Here is a 23387-nt window from a genome sequence, read left to right as displayed (position 1 = left end):
CAAGCAATGTCATTACTAGAACTCCTTCATTAAAATAAAAACACTATCCTTGACTGTCAAGTAGCTACTTTTCATGCAACAGTGACCCCAGTTTGACAGAAGACCACAACGCACACAGGTCAAACATGTAAGCAAGAGTTTTTAAGCCAAATTTCACTGTTGTCTTAAAGGTAAAATTTAGTTTGTTATGCAACTAGCCGTCTGTATATTACACCTTCTCCATTTTGACTTTACTTAGATTTAATTTCTAAAGCATTATGCATTCTTTATATAAGTCTATTTTTGTATGCATTTGTCATGGGTTTCACATTTGGTGACTGGTTAGCAGTGTGCTGGCCATCTTTGGTTTGTAGAGGAAATCTTAACCATGAACAATCAAGGGGGCTTAAAAGAATTTTTTAAATGCTAGCTTTTTACTCAAACTTGTATCTATACTACATCACGCCACATTAAGTAGAAGCACACATCACAAAATTGCACAGGGATTACAATATTACATCCAGTCTGCATAAAATTGAATTCCACTACTGACCAGGTCACAAAATGGCTGCACTTTCTAGTCTAAAACTAATTTGCATATTGTACACATGTAGGACATTTTTTTACTTCAGTCACAATAATGCATGCAAGTTTGTTTTTTGTAACAAATTTTGTAAATTTGCTCATGCTACCTAGTTTCAAGAGAGCCTTTTTTGAACATTTGCAATAACTCACCTCTTGTTAATTAATAGTTCTAGTGCATGCATATGGTGTATACAGGTAAGTAAACATGCAATTTTTTCACATTCTAAAACTATGGCAGTTTAGGCCATATTGTGCTGCCTGCATTTAATCTGTAATGCAGTGTGTCTTAAACGTTTCAATCCCGTATTAATAGGTGGCATTACACATAACACCTATATAGCAGCAAAGCTAATACAGCTTGTGATTAAAAATGTTTAAAAATAGCTAATAAATCAGATTATCTTGAGGTATTATTTCTTGCAAGTCAAAATGGAGAGCAAAAAATCAACCCTAATTTTTAGTTTATGTATACACTGAAAATAGCAACAACAATAAAAATAAGCTTTTTGTAGCAGACATATTCCATCTTCACTATTTTGCTACCTTTGGTAAATTACTGGGGCAGATCTTGAAGTTAAAAACCCATGTTTAGAAATAAGTGCACGCTTCACCCACTAAATATAGCAGCAGACTGTGTGCCCCTACGCAAAAACATTCTCATATCTAGTTTTAACTTTACATATAAAAATAACTTGGAGAAAATACAAAAAAACATTTTATTTTAACATGAAAATATCACAAAAATTAGTAAGCCTGAGATGTAGGGTTTTGGTGAAAAACAAGAGGCTTGTAGTGTTTTGGCTGCTGATAAAGATGCATGTATTGATAGCTGGGGTGAAAAGCAGAAGAATGCACTTATTTCTTCTGCATGTCAGTATCTTCAAACACAGTAAGCCACATGCACCCTTCTTTCCTTATGTAGATGCTGGTTCACCATGTTTAATTCCAGCGGAAGTGGATCTGACGTGGGCGGTCAGCCCCCTCCTTTACCAATGGCTTATGGAATTCACGTCCTGCACGAGAGTGGATATTTGCCCAACAAAACTCACAGTAATACTGCAGGCAAGTGACATTGGCACAAAAGAAAGGAGCAAACTTTCCACCGCATCGTGCACCCTGGCATTCGTCACACATCTGGTCATCCAACACATATGGCTTTACCTCCACCTGTTGGAGTAAAACAGAAACGATTCTAGTTAATACCTATTCCTACTTAAAGTTATACGAGGACATTCAGTTTTTTTCTGGTTTAAAAAAACTCCACAAACAGAAGTATGAAATCAGACATATTAACGCCTTTATCTAACTAATCAGTTATTATTCTTTATTATTTATCAGCTACGGATCTATCCATACAGTAAGCAGAACACTTCAAGGCAGATCTTTAGAAGTACACTATATATGTAATAAATAGCTACATCAGAACCTCCCGTAATTTATTCTGGAAGGATGTTTTTGGCAAATGATAATATGGAAGTATGTGTACCAAACAAGCAAACAAGCCCAGAGGTCTCCCAACTAATCTCATCAGCTCCCAAATTTACATGACATCCAATTCTATACTGTTTAGCAAAAAATAATTGAACTTAGAAGAACATAACCATTTATACGTTAACCTTTTTTAAAAAAAATAAGTCTCTGCATGTACTGCTTTTGTGTGCAAATTAAAAGTACTTTCTGCAGGCTGGAATACAGATCTTTTAGCACTCCTGTTCCCCATAAATTCACTCCCCATTTCTAAAATACGGTCAAATTTGGAGTTACAGATTTTGGTCATCTATTACTTTCCCTTCTTGTGGCTTTGAGCTGTACAGAAATTTGTATTCAATGTATTTCTGAAAATATTTTTAAAACACCATTTTGCAAGTCTACAGACTGCTAGAAACACCTGTCTTATACAGCTTCTTTCTCCCAAACTCATCTGACTGCCAGAGTGGAAAAGTGGCAGGAGTCCAGTGGTAAATTTGCATTATGTCTTTGCGTAACTGAACTGTTACAGACTGTGATCAGACAGGAAGAAGAACTTCATAATAAAACACAAAATGAGTTGACTCCATCATTAAGGAATGTATTGTTGTTTTCCACATTTTCTTCACTTTTAAAGATAGTATTTTCTGCATTTTGTTAGCAAAAAGAGTTATTCCAGTTCATACTAAAACTCACTACCGTAAGAGATTTTTTTTCTGAGATACTATTATCTGAGAAGAATGCTATGTATAGACATTGACTTTATGTACTTTACCCAGGCAGAATATGTTTGAAATAAGAAGAACTTTAAAATGCTATTTTTTCCATTGTGTCTCCAGAGGAAAAAAATTACACATACAGCTATCCACCCAAAAGTTTTACAGCAGAATAGTCTTCATGTTCTTAGCTTCAGAAGCAGAGGTCATACTTGTCATGTCAAATGCATCTATGTTTGGAATAAGAGTATGCTTCTTCCAGTAATCTATATTCAGTACAAGCTCTACTTCTTATTTCACTACAACGACCTGCCTTATCACAAATTACACTCAAACTTTCCAATAAACAGGTACCTTATGCAGTAACTGTGTTTGTGGTTCAGAATTACTGAAAGCATGAAGCAGCATATATTTCAAGCTTCGGTGCATTAATGCACCAAGATTGGTATGAAGATGATTTCAAATGTATTAAGAGAAACACTTTGGGGAATAGAAGTATTACATGAAGTGGATGAAAACTGCTGACATATGAAAGTTAACAACATTTTAAGGAATTGTTTGGAGCTGAAACTCAAAATGAGTTTCAAGGAAATGTTTGGAGCTGAGCTTTCATATACGCTAAAACAGGACAAGGAGCACTTTACTGAAGCAAAACATCTGTTAAGAGAAACTAAACATATCTACACATCAAAAGAACTGGAGAGAAGCTGCAGAGTACTTAGGTAAGGAAGAAGTTAAGATCACAGACAATGTTTGTTAAGCGACTGTGACATTGAGATTTCCAATTAAGGTAGGAAAAGGTATGTGCAAAAAAATGCTATAAATACTTTGAACTGAAGTTCAGAAGGATAAACAGGTGAACTGCAAAATTTAGCAAAGAAAAAAGACTTTTACACAGACAAAACTGGTTATGAAAAGAATGTGAAAGGACAGCAGACCTACAGAAACTGGATATAACTGGTATAGAAAGGCTAGACTAAGGTAAAGGGTAGGAGAACAGCCTGCCTCTCAGATTTCAGTGAAATATGCAATATGTTGCTTTACTGGCCAGCATAACACAGACATCTCAGATGAAGGCAATACCCACAGTAGGACTATCTTCCTCATTTACAAAACCAGTGGTTTAGAGATTTATACTAATTGCTTGCTCATCTATAAATTAGCAGTAATACTGATTTCAGAGTATTTTCAGAGCCTGAAAAGGCATCAGTGTATAACTCCATGGAGCAAAAACCTATTTCTGAAAATAGCTTTTTTCATACTTTCAGAAGCACCTAAGAGTTAAGGTGTTCCCTAAAAAGAGGGTGTTCTCTATTACTCCTCCATAACACAAATAACTGGGTTGTATAAATATACAAAATTATATAAATAATAAGGACTGACCATAGGATTTAATTAGAGAAGATGATTTAAAAAATAAAGATTAAAAACCCTCTGAAAGAAATAAAGAAGTTTAAAGATAAATTTATTAAAATACTTAGATTTGGCATAGCTGTATTTTGCAAGTGAAACATCTCAGGAGTAGCACACATTTTTAAATACAAGAAAAACCAAGGATGCTTATAAAAATGCCAAAATTCCAGATTTAAGAGAATACTTGAGTCAAGCAAATTAATTTTCAAGAATGAAAAAAGCAACACTAAAGAAAGAACACAAATTATAACAACCAAAAAAGAAACTGTGAGGATTCAGATACTTAAAGAGAAAGCATAGATCTTCCTTCTCTCTCTCCCCCAACCTCTCCAGCCCATGAACAATTATCTACAGATACTAATTATACTTGTTTCTTCCCCCTTTTTTTTGTAATCATGACTGAAGAAATCATTTGACTACTGTTTCTATAAATTAAGTCTCATGGATATAACTCAAATGCTGTGCTTCTGAATCTAGTATTTGGGGTAGACTTTGTGGGTTTTTTTCCCTGTCTGAGCTCCAAGAGGCCTGCAGCACATGCCCACTGTTTTACTGGAGATTTACTGCCCACCCCCCTTTAAGTATTTCAGTGTTACATCACACATTAACAAGTTATATCCCTTTCTCTGCAAACAGCAAGCACTGCCATTTCGGATGCCTGCTCAGCATCCAACGAGCCCTTAAAATCTCTGGTGACCTATCATAAAAAGACCAAAACAACAAACCAGCGTACTTGGAAATGCAGCCTTCAAAGGCAGATTTGTGCCTGCCTTTCTCTTATGAGATGGAACTGCCAGTCTACCACATGCTCTGCTACTGCAAAGGATGCTCCCATGGGAAGAGGAGGACCAAGACAGAAGTGTCTCCTAGTTTACAGGGTTCAAGTCCATGTCTCCCACCTTGGAGGGAGAACTACTTTGGATGGGACCCAACCATCCACCTCTAATTTTAAAGTTAGGTCACTTCACAGCCAAATGTACTATAGATGGTTCCTGAAACACACTAAGCTATACCCAATTCTGAAGCTAAATGACCCATCTAGCTTTTCTTTAGAAGGAGTTCTGGATTCTGGACCTTACTCCCATTTTGTCCAAATACTCAAATGCAAGATGATTAATAGTTCTATTTCCCTTCATGCAGTCACAGTGTCAAGGCCATTTTTCCTGTTATGTAATTAGTCAAAAGGTAGAGCTAAAAAGTTAAATTAGCTAAATTTAGCTAAAAGCTAAAAAGCTAAATTAGTCAAAGTCAGCTGCAAGTTACAAAGACAGCAATCCCACCAGAAAAAGGTAGCCGCCACATCTTAACGTGAAGCCTAGTTTCCTACCCACATTCAGACCCACTCATCCTCTGGAAAGGACCATGTTTGGGGATTTCAGCTCACTAGGCAACTGGTATCTGAAAGACAGATGTAAAGCTGTATTACTCTGTCTATTTGAAAGGAGAGAAGCACATGCTACCTCCCCACAGCAGACTTCTGTTAACCATACTACTTTCTTTTCCCCATGTCCTTCATCTGTAGAGGAGACTGGACCTTGAACTACTTTACTTACTCAACCCTTCTTCCTCTAAGACTTTTTTTTTTTTTTAAAGAATATCTATTAATACCAGTGACTACCTCTGCAGCTCTTGACATCAAAACTAGTGACACTTAAAACTGACATAATTTAGATGCCAGTTTTCTTTGCTACTCTTATACTTCTAACTAGGAGCAATGAAGATGACTAGTCTTCTTACTGAAAGTTAGTTTTGCTTTAGCTAGCAATAAGCATCTGTAGCAACCAGAAATGTACATCAGTAAGTACTTAGAAGACTCTCTCAAACAGAAAGGATAAGACATTTAGTATTTTAGGTGTTGAGCTTGATTTTCTGAAGTGCTGAGCACTGACAATTATGGCTGAAATTAAGGGCAGCTGCAAATATAAAGCTAATCTGAAACCCATGAATACCAGAGTTTCCTATGAATGACAGAGGAATTATCACAGTATTTGGTTTCATTAGAACAAGGGAGAGAAAAAGATTTTCAAGCCCTTTGCCCATACGCAACAAAACCAGGAACTCCAGAATGGAAAGAACATATGGTCTAACATATGTCCAAGGAAGAAACTGCTGCTCTGTGGAATGCATGTTGTTCGTCTGGGGGCATTCACGGTTTAGCTCTTGGAACTAGTAGAGTTACAGGAATACTAAAAGAAATGTAGAAGCTGGCATGAAAGCAAATCAAATGCAATGTTACCACACCCCGAGAAGTTCCTTTATAGATCATCACTCTCATGTTTATTTATTTTTTTTAATTTCTGTATAACTTACTCGTTTATCAATATCGCCATGCTGAAGTTGAACAAACCGAGCACTGATGGCAGCAATATAACTCTGCTGATTGGAAAAAGCAACACGTCCAGCACCTTTTGGGTATTTCAGCTCAGGGTCAGTATCAATTCCTGCATAACAAACTCCACCATAGAGACGGTCCATGATCATAGCCAATTCCACTATTAAGAAACAAAATAATGTTCATTTAAACTGTTCTTAGAGAACAAACTTTTTATAATATACTTGTATTTTAAACTGTTAGAAAAGTTAAATTTAATAATTAATTTTGCAACAGTTGATGTAACAATAATAACAAGAAATATAAAAACATGTTAAATAAGCTATGAAATACTCAGCAGACAGATCTTTCACACTGTGGGTACATACATCCAAGGAACAATGGAATTGTAAGTAAGTCCTTGCAGTCCTTGATAACCTGGAACTGAAATTCCAGGGCAGTTTTTTTCAGGAGATTACAGCAAAAGACTTTTTGGGCAGGCATGGAATGTAAGCTGTATAAAATATATCCACGTGCCACAAATTCCTTGGTACATGCTCACTGGCTGTCCTAACACTCTATGTCCTACTTGAATTTAGAGATGTAGTTGGCATCTTTTTCATCAGCCACACAGAGCTTGATTATCTCTACAGTGCTATATTTACCATAGATACTGAAGTTCATAGAAACAAAAATCCCAAATTTTACAGATCAAGTATTTTAGCAATCCTCTAGTAAAATTTTATAGTGAATTTGGTTTTGCAATTCATTTAGGTGGAAAAATACTATTTTTTCAGAGTTAGTATCCTCTGTATTAGGGTATAAAGGTCTCAGCAGTCATTGATATTTAACAGTTGTTTGAAAAGTCTCCTAAAGTTTTACTGCTTTTGTGAAGTCATGATTCTTATTTCACAATGCCATAAAAAGTTTCATTTTCACATATACAGGGCATTTGAAAGCTAAACATAAGAATGTATCCATTAAATTTATCACAGACATTCAGCACAGTAATCTGGAGTATTTGGACTGAATTTGAAGAAAAATTTATCTGCAGTTGGAACATACTGTGTTTATGCTCATTTACAGAGCTTGTACTACAGTCAAAAGTACAGTCTTAAAAGTAAAATAACAGAAAAGCTTGAGCATTGCAGGTCCAAGATAGAATAATTTAAGATTCTTTATACCCCAAATTTGCACTATCACTTCTTGGTTCTCCTACATCTTCCATCTGATAGCTCATCTTTCTTTAAGTATAAAATTAATTATGAACTATGGAAGACTGATGAAGTCCAGGAGTCATTCTAATAGAAGATGGGATTTGAACCACTGTATGTTATGCTTCTACTTCCAACATTCACTTCAACCTACTTACTAGAAGGCCACCATAAAATATTGTAAAAGGCTACTGCAGTCAACCTCACAAGCAGACTGCCCAGGTTGTAGATCAACCATTTCTACAGCTACAGAAACATTTCATTTTTCCTTCATGCTCTCTGACAAAAGTCTAAAAGGAGTCCTGCAATATCATATAGTGTTGTGCCATACAGACTATGATAGCTCTCTGAATTTCTTCCTTTTTTTCCTCTATTCCTACTCCTTCATCACCTGTGTTTTTGCTTTGTCCGTATTAGCAAGAGTAACTGCAATGTCATAGCAGTAGAAGAGTAACTAATGCACAATGACAAGCAAGTACAAATAGTGCTCCACATACTCATGGACCATGGCAGAGAAGTTTTCATAGCATTATTTTTAAAACAAACTCTTTTGTGACATAGTTTACACTACAGTTTGCTAGTATAATCAAAATCTTTTTTAGAGCTTTAGACATGTAACAGTTTCCAGTAAATCTCAATGATGAACAGTGACTTATGGCCAAAGCCAGATGAAAACAGTTACTAGAGAAATGTAAGAAAACATGAATATTGTACTGTGGTTATAACTATCATGACAGTCTTCTATTTTTCTATGTATATATCTCTATCTATCCATATGTAACTATACAAAAGTATGAATGGTTCAAATTATTTCCAATAATCTCCTACTTTTAAGAATAGCCACAGATTATACTCACCAGCTCTTAATGGTCTAGGGACTCCTCCAACAAAAATTGTTTTTCGAGGATCAAGCGGCTGGGAACCATCCATCACAAAGTCACTATCACTTAGATTCCAGGGACGGATCTGAACCTATTAAATTGGGAAAGAAAATAGTATGCTACTTTCAGTTTCACTACATTGTGGATATATGTTCATCAGCCTATATAAACTGTCAGTCACAACCCCATTAGTTTAGCATGTCTTGGTGCTTTGTTTTAATCCTATTAATTCAAAACACTACAATTTTAAAATCATCCAACTGTTCCAGATGTTGAGTTCTGCCAACGGTAGTTTGCTTTTGATTATTTTCATCGTCATCATTTCAAATGCAGCTTTAGACAGATGGCAGCTATAGCCTGCAGGCCATCTACTGTTTACTTACTGGCTTGTCCTTGATGGTAGGACTGGAAACACATAGATAGAGCTTTCCATCTTCTTCAATGCAGGCGTCAATCAGGGCCTGAACAGAACTCTCTTCTTGGAACAGGAGGAACGCATAACCTAGAAAAAAATCCAAACCAACTGATATTTTTTCTCCTATCTTTATTTTTCTTAATCATCTTTGCCAGTGACTTTTCCATACAAATGTGTTTACTCCAAAAATAAAAGAAAGTCAGACCAATTCTTTGTTATTAGTCATCTTCTTTAACTATGTACTACCTTGCCATGATCAACAGAACTTCTATTCTTAAAATAATTGTCAGAAGAGACTAATAACCAAATAAAAGCAAACATGTCTGTTCTATCAGGTACTGGAAGTCTAGGCTGAGCATAATTCATTGGCAGCAACGGACATTATACAATGAAAATCCGACTTGGCACAAAGGACTAATCTCTATTCTAGAGATTAGATCAAAGTACTTTGTTACGTAAGTGACCCAGCAAACCTCCCAAACACTACAAAAATAGGAATTAAAATGCTTGTTTAATGCTACAGTAAAAACAGACAGTTAGACAAGCAAAGAACCTCACACATTAAAATACTTTTAACAGTTACAGTATAATGATACATACAAAATTTGTTACTTTACAGGTGCCTGATAGTGCAATTAGGGTTGTATTCTAAAATGAACTTTTAAAGGACCATAAATCCACATTTCTTTCTGAGATTACTACCAAGTGTGGAATTTTCACACCAAGTTATGTTTTATTACTTGGATGGAAAAGTAAATGCTGAAGCAGCTGCCCTAGAGTAGGCTTGGCAAGAGGGAGCATGGCTGCTTTACCAAACCTTTTGGAAATCATACTGTATTTCTCAGAGAAGCTAGTTAACCACTGGCAATTTCTTACTGCAAACAGACAGTATAGGTCATCATCAAGGCAAAGATGGAAGGGTGCATCTTGAAGAACATTCAAGAATCAATGTGTTAAAAAGAATATAAAGTTAGAGCAACAAATGCATGACTGATTTGAGATACATGGGAACAAAAGCAGGATTTAAAAAAAAGCTGTAAGGCCTATACTGGTCTTTCTAATACCTTGTACCTCATTTCTTACCCCTCATACCATGGTTCTATCACAGCTACCTACAATGGACACATGACAAGGTTTTATGTAGTCTATATTTTTATGTAAATCTTATTTAGTTTCTTAACAAATATGCTGTAGGGAATCTTTGGACTTGGGCTGAAGCACTTCCTTGTGAAGCCCATTTTTCATTGCTGAACACTATTTTTTAGTGACAACCTATTTAACTTAAGCTTTATTAGTAACTAGCTAGATTCAAGATCTGTTTTAATGGGGATATCTTTCAGTATTTATCTTAGAATTTAAAATCCACATCTTACCCATGAAAAACTTACTCACTGAATGAGGGAATGTGCAGACTGGCATAGGTAAGTGAGACCAGACCCATGTAACTGTCCTTACTTGTGTGGAAGCCAGGCACATAGATTCCCGTTTGAATGGAGAGCTCAGTACAAGAGTGATGGGAGTGCAAAAACTTGATTAATCAAAGAGAGGGCTAAATGCACATGATACTGACCAAGGGATCGGACATACAAAATAAGACACACAGCCAGAAGTAAAATATTTTGCCAGATGCTGATTTTCCATCAGTTCTTATCCTAAAGCAAATAAGGGTACTGCCATATAGCTCCCGATACACAAGTATGGTCAGTGTTTCCACAAGATCTGCACCTATTAATATGCTTAACTGTGGCAGCTTGTAAAAAGATACAAATTTCAAATACAAGAACTTCGTGAGGGAACAATTAGGATTACTATATCCTTCCACACCTGAAATAAAAGGAAAGCAATAACAAAACTATATGTTAATACTGCTTTCTCAACGTTATCTGCGAAACACGTACTCATGCCTGGGTTCATCCCATTTAATTTTAAGCATCAGACGGGCTTGTATCATAAGCTTAGCTGTACCACTCCCCCTCTGAAGAAATAGAGGATGTTAGGGTATAGTCTGTACTATCAGACTGGTCTGGCTGTAGTTTTGCTCCACAGCTCTGGTCCTTCAATAATTTACAATGCATTTCAGTTTGCTCCCCAAGTCTAGCCTGGAGGAAAATAACCAGTTCTCTTGATGAAGAAAACTGACTAGAGAAGATAATTTGCTCAGGTCCCACATTTTATAGCCATATACAGAGACAGCCAATTCCTTCCAAAGAATGCTAGACTTGCACAGTCTGCATATACACCACTTTCCATCACTTGCTCTGGACCAGGGTGTGTTTCCTTGCACAAATCAATTATACGTCAGCCATAGACTTCTCCAAAGAACACCAGTTACATAGGCAACCAGCCTATATTAATTAATTAGAAAGTGTTTGCAAAGGGAAATTACACTCTTATCTTAGGTATTTCATTTAGACATCATAAATTAGGCCTCTTCTTGTTACTACAGCTACCACATGCCAACAACTGTATGGCATAAACTTTATTCTTATCCCTTCCTGCTTTCTCAATATAAGCTTTTATTGGATTATTTTTCACCCCAACATCTGTAACTCATGAACTATTGTGGATGTTTAATGTCTGCAAAGCTAGTATGGTGGTGGTAAGCCATGTGTGTTAAGTATGATGAAAAATACCAAGTGCCTAACTAGTGTTTTAGGAGTAATACTTAACTACAATTACCATGCGTCACAGTGAAACATGGTGGGGAGGTAGGGTGAAGAGTAGGAGGTGTTTTACTTACTACAAAACAGCTTAACTCCCTAGTTTCTTGGTTTTTTTGGTGTATCATATCAGTCATTTAACTTTAACAGCTTCACATGCAATAGCAATGCAAGTCTAAAGCCTGTTGACAATGGAAAAGCAAAGCTACTCTAATAGTTTTCTTTGAAGGAAGCTGCTTCATACCTTTGGGTCATATGTATACCACCAGCAGCAGGTCATGATCAGATATTACTTGCCAAGAGACAAAGCTTGTATGTTTTGTACATATTCCACAAGGTGAAAAGTATTAGATGAAGCACAGTCTTATAAAAATTTCTTGTTCGTGGGCACCTCTATCAGAATTTATGTCTCCTGTGCAAGACAAAGTTAAGGTAACCCCTGCTAGTGGTTATCATTTGACTAAATTCTTCTGCATAACACTGGAACTATTACAAATACGCCTATTTTCAAAGGCACCCAGTGTGGGTGACTTTCATAATACTTATCCTCAGAAAATTACCTCAAATAATAAACAAATCTTTCTGGAGATAATTGGCTTTAGAACTACATTCCCTGATATCTAAAGATACTGGTTATAGTCATCCTTACTCTGAGGTGACATCTCTTTTAATGAAACAAGACTGAGAAATTAAATATTTTTTTCTTTTTAATGTATTGGGTCAGCACTGGAAACAGAAAGCCCATCAGGTAAGTCTGAAGAGTCCTAGCTGTATTACCAAATTAAACCTTTTCATTTTTTTGTGCTTATTACATAAAAAACAAATCAAAAACAAAGCATTCTTGACTGGATTCACACTAGCAGCTAACATGATTTTCTGAGCAAGATATAATTTCTTTATTTCATAGTAATATGAAAGTTTACCAGAAGGAGAAGGGACACTTCTTCTGCTATGCATACTCTGTGTAGAAATCAGAGAGCAGCTTTAATTCTATCAAACTCCAGTTAACTCCTATCACTAGTGACTTAGGGAAGGAGTCAAGAAAATTAGCGCAAGCCAGCATGGCACTGTCCATGCCAGTCAGTACAGCTGTATTTTGTTTTGGGGTTGGTTCCTCTACTGTCCTGACAGACTGTCCCCAGGGGAGACTAAATGGCCTCAGTGCAGTGCAATTCTTGCACCCAGAATGCTGCACCTTAGCTTAAATCAGGAAGAATCAGTGTAAACTGCAGGTTAATACAGACAATGGATCTACATTTGATGATGGGAGTAATTCACATTTGGGAAGGACACACAACGTTTAATCTATTCCTCTTTAAAGAGATCTCATCATCATATTAATTAAATTTAATCTTTAAAACATAAGTCTTTCACTTGTTCAGTTTAGTCATATTTGATGGAGAATTAACTCCAAAATACACCTGAAGTGAAAAAAAGCAAGCTGATAGAATTGTAATGTAGCTATTAGCTGAGGCACTTTTGAGTAGGGGGGAGCAGGATTCACTTCAAGATCCAAACGCCTATTTCCATATTTCGGCAATGACTGTTTAAGCTCCTACTATAGTACAGAGATCCAGTTAATGTAGTCAGTGGTGACTGGACGGTCACTCAGCTGACCAAGTGGGACATGGAGGTGTCTAGCACATTTATCCTCTATACAACTTTGCCTAACCTTCAGCTGGTGCTCCAGAATGGCACGGGACTTCAACAGGTGCCGCGCCACATTTGCGAGTCCTGTGTAAATCTTTTAGATATCCTCAGTATGGGTAAATGAATCAAGCTCAATGTGCTTATGTTACGGTGACCTGAATAGCCCTCTATATTCCACTGACTGTATTGGCCAGGTTCCCATTGATTAAAGGAAGCTTAGACACTAATCACACATGAAGACACCTACAGTTCCTTGCCTGAATCCAGAGTTCAATCCTACCCAGTGTGATCAAATAAGCTGGTAACAAGTTAAACAGAACTTGGATGGACCTGGGGTTTTGCTTCTGAAACTAGAAACTGAACATTTTCAACCTCATTTTTTCAGTCAATTCCAAATTAGCAGTTAAGAACCTTGAATAAATGAAGCTACTGCACAACTGCTGGATAGCAGGCAATAGAAACACCCAGACAATTAGAAAATGCTGGAGATACTGTTTAAATCAGATTATCCTCCATTTGATACAGATTATAAATAGTACAGAGCACAGAAACAACTGGGCATATTTTGAAAGGCCTTCTTTGGATTTGCATATCCTCATGGCGCCATTTTTTTGAGAGCTTCATTATCATAGGAAGGAGTCCTCACCTCAGCAAGTTGCTTTGGACACGTGTATTGTTTCATAAATAAGTATACTTGCCAACTACGTAATAACAGGAGTTATGGTAAACAGTGGCACGTCAGAAAGGAAGGAATTCTCCATTACAGTTGGCAGATCGCTTACAGACTTTGTACTTTGATCTCAATTTTTTTCTGTTTCAGAACAGAGTTTCCTTGTAAGATTAGTGCGAAGTTTTTAAAATTACTGTTTTCTTTGGGCCTAATTTTGTGGTGAACCAATACAAAATGTAATTAGTTAAGAACAAGCAGTTGGTGTTTCTCAGGAGGCAGCCGGCCTTGATAGATCAGGGCACTTTTTGCATTTCTTCAAGCAAGGAAATACTTATTATGAACTTGGCCTTCCCTCAGGACTTTTTGTAAGCAGAGAGCCTGGAAGGAACCACAGCCTGGAAAACTGAACAAGAGTTAAAAAAAAAAAAAAAAAAAAAGCAGGCTGTATCTCTTCACCACGGAGAAGACTATTACGTAAATCAGTCCAGAACTGGGCAATTCTAACATGTCTTTGGAAAGTAATACTATGTCAAATCTCTAATGAGACTGAACAAACAGAAATTTATACACTGAATTGACTCCATGCGGAGTGACAAATTAGAAATTGGAGACTGTAAGTGAAAAAAAACCAAAAACAACAACAAACAAAAAAACCCCAACTGCTTGGGCTAATACAGTATGTATTTCTAAACTGCTAATTACTGATCAATCTCAAAGCATTCTTAGTATTTAGCCTATCTTTAGCAGTTTCAGACATCTTATTAAATATGTGTATACGTGGTTCTTGCCTGCACGTGAGTAACACTTAAGACAAATTTTTTTAGAAATTCTTCTACAAAATAATCATGGGCCATATCTATTGCACGGGAGAAAACAGATATAAACACAGTAATATTCAGCAGTTAATAGTAAGCTATATTTCCAGAGCATCTACAAAGAGAAACCGACACTGTATTTTAAACGTGTTAGGCTACATTACAAAACAATATTGAATAATGTAGTAAACTGAAAATTAGAATAAAGTTTTAAGACTGAAGAGCAGTAAGTGCTATTAAATTTCAAATAAGTATCAGTTAATCATGGGAAATCAAATTAACACTTAGTTTGCAAGTGTTTCCTAAATTAATTAGATCAACAGACTGAAGTTCTTCTATTTATATGCTCTGCTTTTAAGAAGCTCTGCTTATAATACAGAGGGTGGGGGTTTTTTTGGTTTGTTTTTTTTTTTTTTTTTTTTTTACTGTGGCAATTATAAATATTCCAATTATATCAAAAAGCTTTATTAAATGAGGAAGTCTGGAAATATATCCTTAAGATGTTCAGATGCTGAGACAGGACTATCTCCTTGGAAATGAATGCCAGAATCCATTCCTTTCAGGTCAGACTATGTTACATCTTCCCTCTTCCATATATTCATCACAGACTTTGCGAGATGCATGTTCCTCAAAGAGTTCCTCAAGAATTTCTCTTGGTAATTTATGAAAAGAGATGCACTCCTTAGGATAATCAAATTTAACTTGACAGTAGCTTTGTGTATCAGGCTGACAATCAAAAAAGCCAAAGTCTCTTTGTTTGCCTTAGAATTTCCATGCAGTGTTCATAAATACTATTCAAATACTTTCAATTCCATTTCCCACTCTTTAAAGGACCCATTTGGGATAATAATCCTGTCTTCTTCCCAGCATAGATGGTCAGATAAATAAATGAAGAATCAGTTTATAAAGGCACTATACCTATAATTATAGAATCATTTTGGTTGGAAAAGACCTTCAAGATCATCGAGTCCAACCATCAACCATGCCCACTAAACCATGTCATGAAGTGCCTTGTCTATGTGCTTTTTGAATACCTCCAGGGATGGTGACTCCACCGCTTCCCTGGGCAGCCTGTTCCAATGCCTGACAATACCTACTTTTGTGACTTCCAGGGAAGGAATGAATTGCTGCATTCTCTACAAAATTAATAATTTCTTCATTGCTTTCATATCTGGATCAGATTTTTGCATTTATTTTATATGTACCAGTACATGACTGTACATGTACAGAGATATGCTACATAATTTAATTACCTAATGTACAGAATGGCTTTTCCAACACTTTGTAAGTGATATTAAAAAATCTAGTCTAACAGCAACACTAGAAATATTTAAAAATCAGTATTTAATCATTTATCAAAAAAGATAATTAGTGCTTCAATAAGAAGTTCACATCCTAAAACTGAAATAAACATAACATTGATTATCTTGATCAGATACCCAAATGCATACTTCTGAATCCTGCCTGTAACTTCCTATGAAATTTTTTATCTCAGATTTAGTCTTAAAAATTTCTCCAAATTTTTGTTTTGGAAACCAGATAGAAATGCAAATACAGAATTCAGGATTAATGACACATACAACTATATAACGCTGATCTGATATATGGGAAATCAGAATATGGAAGATCCTTCAAGAGTCCAGGACTGAATCAGGCACATTACTAAAATAACACTCTCAGGTTTTAGACTTCATATGTAAAGGAACCATGTCTGAAACTGCATTGAAACCGTAGAATTAACTGTTCACATGGATTGTAAATTATATGAGACAGTTTCCCAGGGTAAGATTTGCATTCAGCGACAGGTCAAAACCTTCCTCTTACCTTTTGGTGGAAAATAGGACTTGCTTTCTGCTTTGTGAGGCCAGTCTACTACCAAAGGCCCAAATCGTCTGAAGCTAGCAGTAATTTCATCTAAAAACAGGTATAATAATAGTTGCCATTAAAATAAATGAAGTAACTCAATGAAGAAGTACCATCAAGCAAAGATCTTTGTTTCTAGCAAAGGTTGACATTTCCTGGAGAAAAAGGAACAAAATCCCAACTTTCATGAACAAAAAACTTAAAATAGACACATCTTCCAAAGGGTTAATTTTTACACAATATCTTTCTGGTGATTTTAAGCTTACATTTGTTTTTTGTTGCTTAATAACAGGAGCATTTCAGAAGCATATGGGTGACTAAAAGCAGTGGTGAAAACTAGTGTGGTACTTCCTTAAATTCAGATTCTGGTTTGAATGCAATCAAAACAATTTACTGTGTAGTGATGTACAGTTCAGAGCTTTGTAGGTAGATACTCATATAATAAGTACCACTACAATTAGCATGCTAGCAGTTTCCAGCAGATACCACGCACAGATCAGGCACAGAAACTTAAAATTGCCTATTTAGAGGTGCTTCTAACATAACCACAAATACTCCTGTTGCAACATCTACTGCGTCCCATGCACAACTTTGTGATGTCTTTCTAGCCCAGCCACTCCTTCCTGTCATTGACCGTAAGAATCTTGGCCATGACAAAAAAATTAAACCACCCTAAACTCTACAAGAGCAATAACTCATCAAACACAAATATGCTCCATTTCTTTCAGTCGCATCCTGCCATCTGCACATAAACAGGCAGGAAAGAAAGAAAATATATTTCCATGTGTCTTTGTTTAGCATTTGTATTAAAGGCAACAGTGCACATTTGAATTAGAAGCTAAGGTGCATCAAAAAAAGCTGAAGTATATTAAAATAAATCCCTTATTACATTGCAGGAGAGCATCACAACAAAGATGAAACCAAATTATGGTAGTTCCATGTCTGAAAGTTAATTAACCACAGTCAGCTTATTTGGTTTGCAAGTTACTCTAGGATTACAATGAACCTTGTAAAGGGAATTGTTTACATTACAAAGCTAACATGTAATTTACATTTATCTGCACAGGAGAAACTTAGTATTAAACAGCACGATTACTTCAAATCAGCACTACTGTACAAAGCAATTCCAATTGCATCACATAACAATCTGAGCTTCTGTGGTACATTCTATGTTCAATGCATCACAGAGTGCTCTGCCACTTGACCTTCTTCTGCCTTAGTTTCTCTATTTATGAACAGGAATAATATTAACCTTTCCAAACCACTTCTGAGATCTTTAGGTAATAGTAAAGTAGAATTTAAAATTCAATTACTAATAGACATTTTCTATGAATAGAGAATAAAGCAGGCACTGACAAAGGACACTACGAAGGGCTAAGATGTATTTGAACACAATATGCAAGGTAAGCAGTAACACCTATTCCAGGTATCACATGCAACTCTGTAATCTGCAAGTGCAGAATCAGACAAGTGAACCGTCTCAAAACCAGAGGAGATGGATGATATCAAATGATATTAAGCTCCACATATCCATGAACTCCCATAAAAAATATATATAGTTGTAGCCTTTTACACCACAACATTATTTTGCTGGGTGGATTACTTCTACTACTTCATTTAGGTTTTTCAAAGTCTCTCCTTCTCTCTCCCTCCAAACTTAGTTTGCTTAGTTTTCAGGCAGCTCACCTTCATCAATATCTGGTGGAAGACCTCCAACAAACACTTTCCGAGAAAAACGCTCAATTCGTTCTCCATTCTGATGAGCTGAATAGCAGGTAGGTGAATTCAAGACTCCAACTTGATCACTATGACCATCGTCCAGCAAACCATCATCTATTGGGAAGAGGGAAGAACGGCCTTAAAAAGAAAAGATAATAATATACATTAAAATAATTTTGTGGCAGTATGTGGTTATGTAATTTTAGGGAATGGGGTAATAGCAGTCTGGAAAGTAAAAATGAAAATACCACAGTATTAGAAAAGTACATATTAGTTTAAAGAAAAATTAAGAAAATGAAAAATGTATTAAACTTCAAAAAGGAAATTCAAGATTGCAAGCTGACATCACTTTAAGCATAATACTTCACACTACATTATACTGTAGTTACTCTGCTGTATCCAGTAGGAAAGTAGTAATTTGTTTTTAAATAAAGGGTCTTATTTATGAAGAGATCATATTAAGGGCTGCTTAAGTGAGTTTAGTTAGTCTGCCTTTGGTTTAGCTTCAAGTTAAATTGGTAACTTCCATCACCTGAATGACTACTCCATGTCTAAAAAAATCTTACACTTTAACTGAACAGAGGGAAACAGAAAAAACATGTACACAGTACGAAGTTCCAAACAGGTATGTTTTCTCTTCTCTTTTAAAGCTATCTGATGCTGATAATGTAAGAACAGATTTAATTTCTAAGAAAGCAAAAGAGAATTTTAATAAATGTGCAAAATGTAACACTGGAAAAATGAGTCACAGTGCTGATTTAGCCTTCTCACTCTCAAATTTACCACAGTTTTGGAGGGAAGCCTTGTGGTGGTTCCTAACACGTAGCAATCTGCAGTAAGATTACAGTTACCCTGAAAAGCAAGTGTAAAATCTGAGAAGTTCACAGGATGGCTTTGCAAATGCAAACTGATCAAAACAGATGTATAGATGGCAGGAGGGAGTGAAAGCATGGTAATTGTGTCCCACTTATTTGCGCCCTATTTCATATTTACAAATTTTAGAGAACTCCAAAATGAAAAGACTTGGAAGGTCAGGATATGCATCTTAGCTTATTCAAACCTTCACTGCTTTAGATTAGCAACATGAAGATTAATGAAGTTTCAAATTCAGAAGTCAGTCTTTCAACTGCAAAGAGCCCAAAAAGAAACACTTTTGTGAAGCAAAATAAATACCCCACATCACCATTTCTTCTGAAGTGCAATTTTTCCTGTTTCTCTCTTGCTCATTTTTTAAATAATTAATTCAACTGCTTTCCAAAAACAAGCAAGCAAACAAAACCAAAAACAACCTAGCACACTTTTGGGAAGCAAGTTAATTTTCCATCTCAAACAGCCAACTTCTTCCAGATTCACCCACTGCAAATCCATACACAGGAGCAGCAGGTCCCTGACAGCTGAGACTGCAGTACCTTAGCTGTGAGCCATACTGCAGTCTAACTTTTATCCTCTCTCAGGGGAACACTACCAGGAAAGCCCCATAGGAACACTTGCAGACACTGTGCTGATCAGCTAGGGGTGACAGCAGCATGAAAGCCATTCACTTCCAGAAGACCACGTGAAAATCAAGTGCTTAAAGACAAGGCTGAAGAACAGACAGCAAACATCATGACCAATGACCTACGTTGTGGTAATGCCTAATGACCCTGATTTGGTATCTAAATCCATAAAAAAAAAAATAGTACATCAAGAATACTGAATGAAAACACAAGATGATAGAAAACAACCAAACATAATAAAATGTCACGAGGATCACAAAATAAAAGCAGGACCACAGGACTGTACTAAGTAACAAAGACTGTAACTACAACATATTTATGGTGGCATTTCACATTTGTGTCTTAAGTAGGCATCTGATGGAGTACAACAAATGCAGAAAGCTGTAGCAGGCTCCTCCCTTCCATTAAGAATGGTGATACGCACGTTTGAGAATATGACTACTGGGGAGCAAGTGATGGCATCCTTGCTTGCTATCATAAGGAAGCATTCAACAGCTAGATAACAGATAAGTAGAGTGCCTTTAAAAGTGGAAGCATGTAGCTGGTGCTCAATGGGGCAGAAAAGTGAGGAAGCAAGGGAGAAACAGGAAGTTAATATATGAGAGTTATTCTTAACATCTTAAATCTAAAATGACTGTAATTTAGCTGGGTTATCTTTATAAAAAGCACACAGATTTGCTCTTTACCTCTGCAAGTCTCTATACTGCAGGAAAAAAGAAACTTACGTGACTTAAAAACATGCCAATTTTAATAAACCTATTGGCATTAGAGTATTGCCACAAAAGCATTTAAGTGTGTGTGTTGGGGGTTCAGTTTTTGTTCTGTTTTTTTAAAAACAACACACAATTTATACTTAAGGAAGGTGTCTCTTTGGACCATGAAAATTATGTTTGTGTTTCTCTAAAAGTACTTCTTTGACAATTCCACCTTACAATATAGGCAAGTACATGGAGGGGGGAATAATTAAAGAATAAACCTCATAATTAATTTATTTTTTATCCACAGACCAATGTTAAAGTCAAAGAACAATGAGAATCCAAGGCTCTCTTCCCAGTACAAATTAAACCATCAGAACATGTTCTGAAGTGATACCAGAGAGATCAGTTTTACTTTAATGTGGGTAAAGGTTTACCAAAAGCACTGTAGCTCCTCAGAGAACTAAGATGACATAGAGGACAATGGATTAACACATTTAGAGTAACATGCTCTGTATGACTCCTAATACTTTCTTCTCCCTCCTCTTCACTTTCACATTTCTCCTGATGACTGTGAATTAAAAGGATAAGTCCTTTTAAACACTTATTTCTTTTTGTTTTATGACAGTGAAAAGAATTAAGCAGAATCTGCCAGGAATTGTCAAAATACGATTATACTGCCACATACATTGACCATGATCATCATTCCTCTCTACATTAGGACTACCAAGCAATCAGTTATGAACCAATGCAGAGATCAAGAGAGACACACATGAACTTACGTGTAATGCTGTGAATACTGGAAGCTATCAAAGATCTTGATGTTTTTGCTGCACATTTTACGTGGTCTTTATAACAACCACACGTCACATCCTCATATAGTTAAATCAGTATAGCTTTTCCAAGGTCAGTGAGCATACATTGGCTTATACTACAAAAATCTGTTTACTATTTCAAAGAGTTGTCTACTAGATTTCTTGCTAAGTTTATGAAAGGCTTTTAGTCTTTACTCTGTACACTATCACTTCTACAGAAGCAAAAGAAGATGAGTTAGAAGAACAACTAGCAAACTGTGTATTTTTAAAGGGGGTAACGACTGCAAGCAGTAGCCATTAGCACGAACTAAATTATGATTGGAACTACAGTGTTTTAACTGATTATAGGATTTGTAATTCAAACTCTAAAAAGAGATCAATGATCATAACAATCCAGACTCCACTGCTCCTTCCCTCACACCATCCATCCTCCCCAAACTAAAACAACATGCAGATAAGCATTTACAATCAACAGTCTCGATTAATTAATCATAATGATCAGTAACAGCTCCATCAGAATTAATTGTACTGTAACAAACAGAAGTGAATTACCTCGTCTTCGCCCATAACTCCTCGCTGCATGCAAACAAAGGACAAATTGTAAAATGTCAAATAGCTGTATCATGCCCACATATTAAAATATTTAAGATACAAAGAACTATGTGGGTAAGCAATAAGTAAAAATCTGCATCGGTACTTGCTACTGATAATCGTAGATAAGAATGCATTAAACTAAAGTCTCACTTAAATACCATACTATTTTACTACTAAATTGATGTTAGCACCAGCTGTAAAGAACATACTTTAAAATATTTCAACATGTCTTTATATTTGATCTTAACTTCATGTTAGTTATGGATGCGTAAATGATGGTAACTTTGTAATTCATCCTCACAAATGAGATTGGTACCTTACACAAGTGTCTAAATAACACACAGGGCACTGAAATTGTAAAAAAGGAAAATACTACTTTAAAAACATGTAGCAAGCATTAAATTAATCACCGAAACATTCTGGTCCATGGAACAGTTTGTACAGTCCTTTGCAGTGACAATACAAATGCTATAAGCTGTGACCTTCTTTTTTCATGAAAAGACCTAGCAGAAAATTAACCGCAAGGTTTTGTTTGAAACAAAAGACTCCTTGTGGTAGCAAACAAAATCAGGGCACAAGTCACAAGAAATAGCATTGTATCAAAAACACTGCACAAAGGCAAAGCAACAATTTCTGACAGACTGCAAGTAAACCCAAGACTTTCCTAACTTTTGAGTTTTGCAAGATTCTTAAAGAGATCACGCTTATAGCTACTGTTCAGAAGACCATACTGATTGCTTCTCTGCCTGAAGGCTAGGAAACTAAAAATAGACAGATTACTAATACAAAAACTATTAAACTGTGTGTAATTTCTTAGTTACATTTCCACAGAGTATTTTCTATTCCCATTTCACAGACTTTGTATCTGAGAGAGATTAATCGTTACAGCATTGTAGTTAAATATCCAAATAGAAAATACTACTATAAACCATAATGTTATAGCAACATTTATGAACAAAGATCACTGCATCTCAGCATTACTGTTTAGATTTTACTAGGACTCCATACATACATCTCTCCTAAAAAGCAACTGTGGTTCTGGGACACTGAAATATATGCAGCCTCATAAACTCAGTGATTCGTAAATGTCATTCACTGTTCTGTTCATTTGCATGGGGTTTTTCAAAATTTTTAGTAAGCATTCTTTTCTCTCTTTTTTTCTTGATCCTTTCCTACTAGGAATTCAGTGATTTGCTTATGGAATTCTGAAAATCTCTCTCCCTTGTTTTTTCTCCATTAAAACTGTTGATATTTTTTACACAGCAGTCATCATATTCTTATCCAACTTGCATCGAACTCACTTTCAATTTTATTTTCTTTCATCTGAAAGAATTACTATTGATGAGAACAGTCATTTGCTTAAAGTTTCTCAGATCCTCCAATTTCCTATTAGCAAGCCAAACCAGAAAAGCCCATTTTCCAAAAGAGA

The 23387-nt window shown here is 35.9% G+C and overlaps 1 protein-coding gene across 3 annotated transcripts in view; it reads right to left on the bottom strand.

Moving 5' to 3' along the window:
• Positions 1 to 23387, bottom strand: part of CPEB2 (cytoplasmic polyadenylation element binding protein 2) — a 55996-nt gene that overhangs the window by 2239 nt on the left and 30370 nt on the right. For 2 of the 3 annotated variants that reach the window (XM_075023281.1, XM_075023290.1), the window contains 6 exons: positions 18326 to 18496; positions 16601 to 16690; positions 8950 to 9068; positions 8543 to 8657; positions 6471 to 6652; positions 1 to 1731 (listed from right to left, as the gene is read on the bottom strand). The exon at positions 1 to 1731 is cut by the window's left edge and continues 2239 nt beyond it. In XM_075023281.1, coding sequence (XP_074879382.1) covers positions 1504 to 1731; positions 6471 to 6652; positions 8543 to 8657; positions 8950 to 9068; positions 16601 to 16690; positions 18326 to 18496 — 905 coding nt within the window. In that variant the 3' untranslated portion in view covers positions 1 to 1503. Of the gene's footprint in view, positions 1732 to 6470; positions 6653 to 8542; positions 8658 to 8949; positions 9069 to 16600; positions 16691 to 18325; positions 18497 to 21916; positions 21941 to 23387 lie in introns of all 3 variants that reach the window. The other variant, XM_075023272.1, reaches the window with a different exon arrangement.

This window comes from Buteo buteo, chromosome 1 (assembly GCF_964188355.1).
Source record: "Buteo buteo chromosome 1, bButBut1.hap1.1, whole genome shotgun sequence".
Lineage (NCBI taxonomy): Eukaryota > Metazoa > Chordata > Aves > Accipitriformes > Accipitridae > Buteo > Buteo buteo.
The sequence above is the reverse complement of the archived record's forward strand: the minus strand, read 5'-3'. Positions and strand labels throughout refer to the sequence as shown.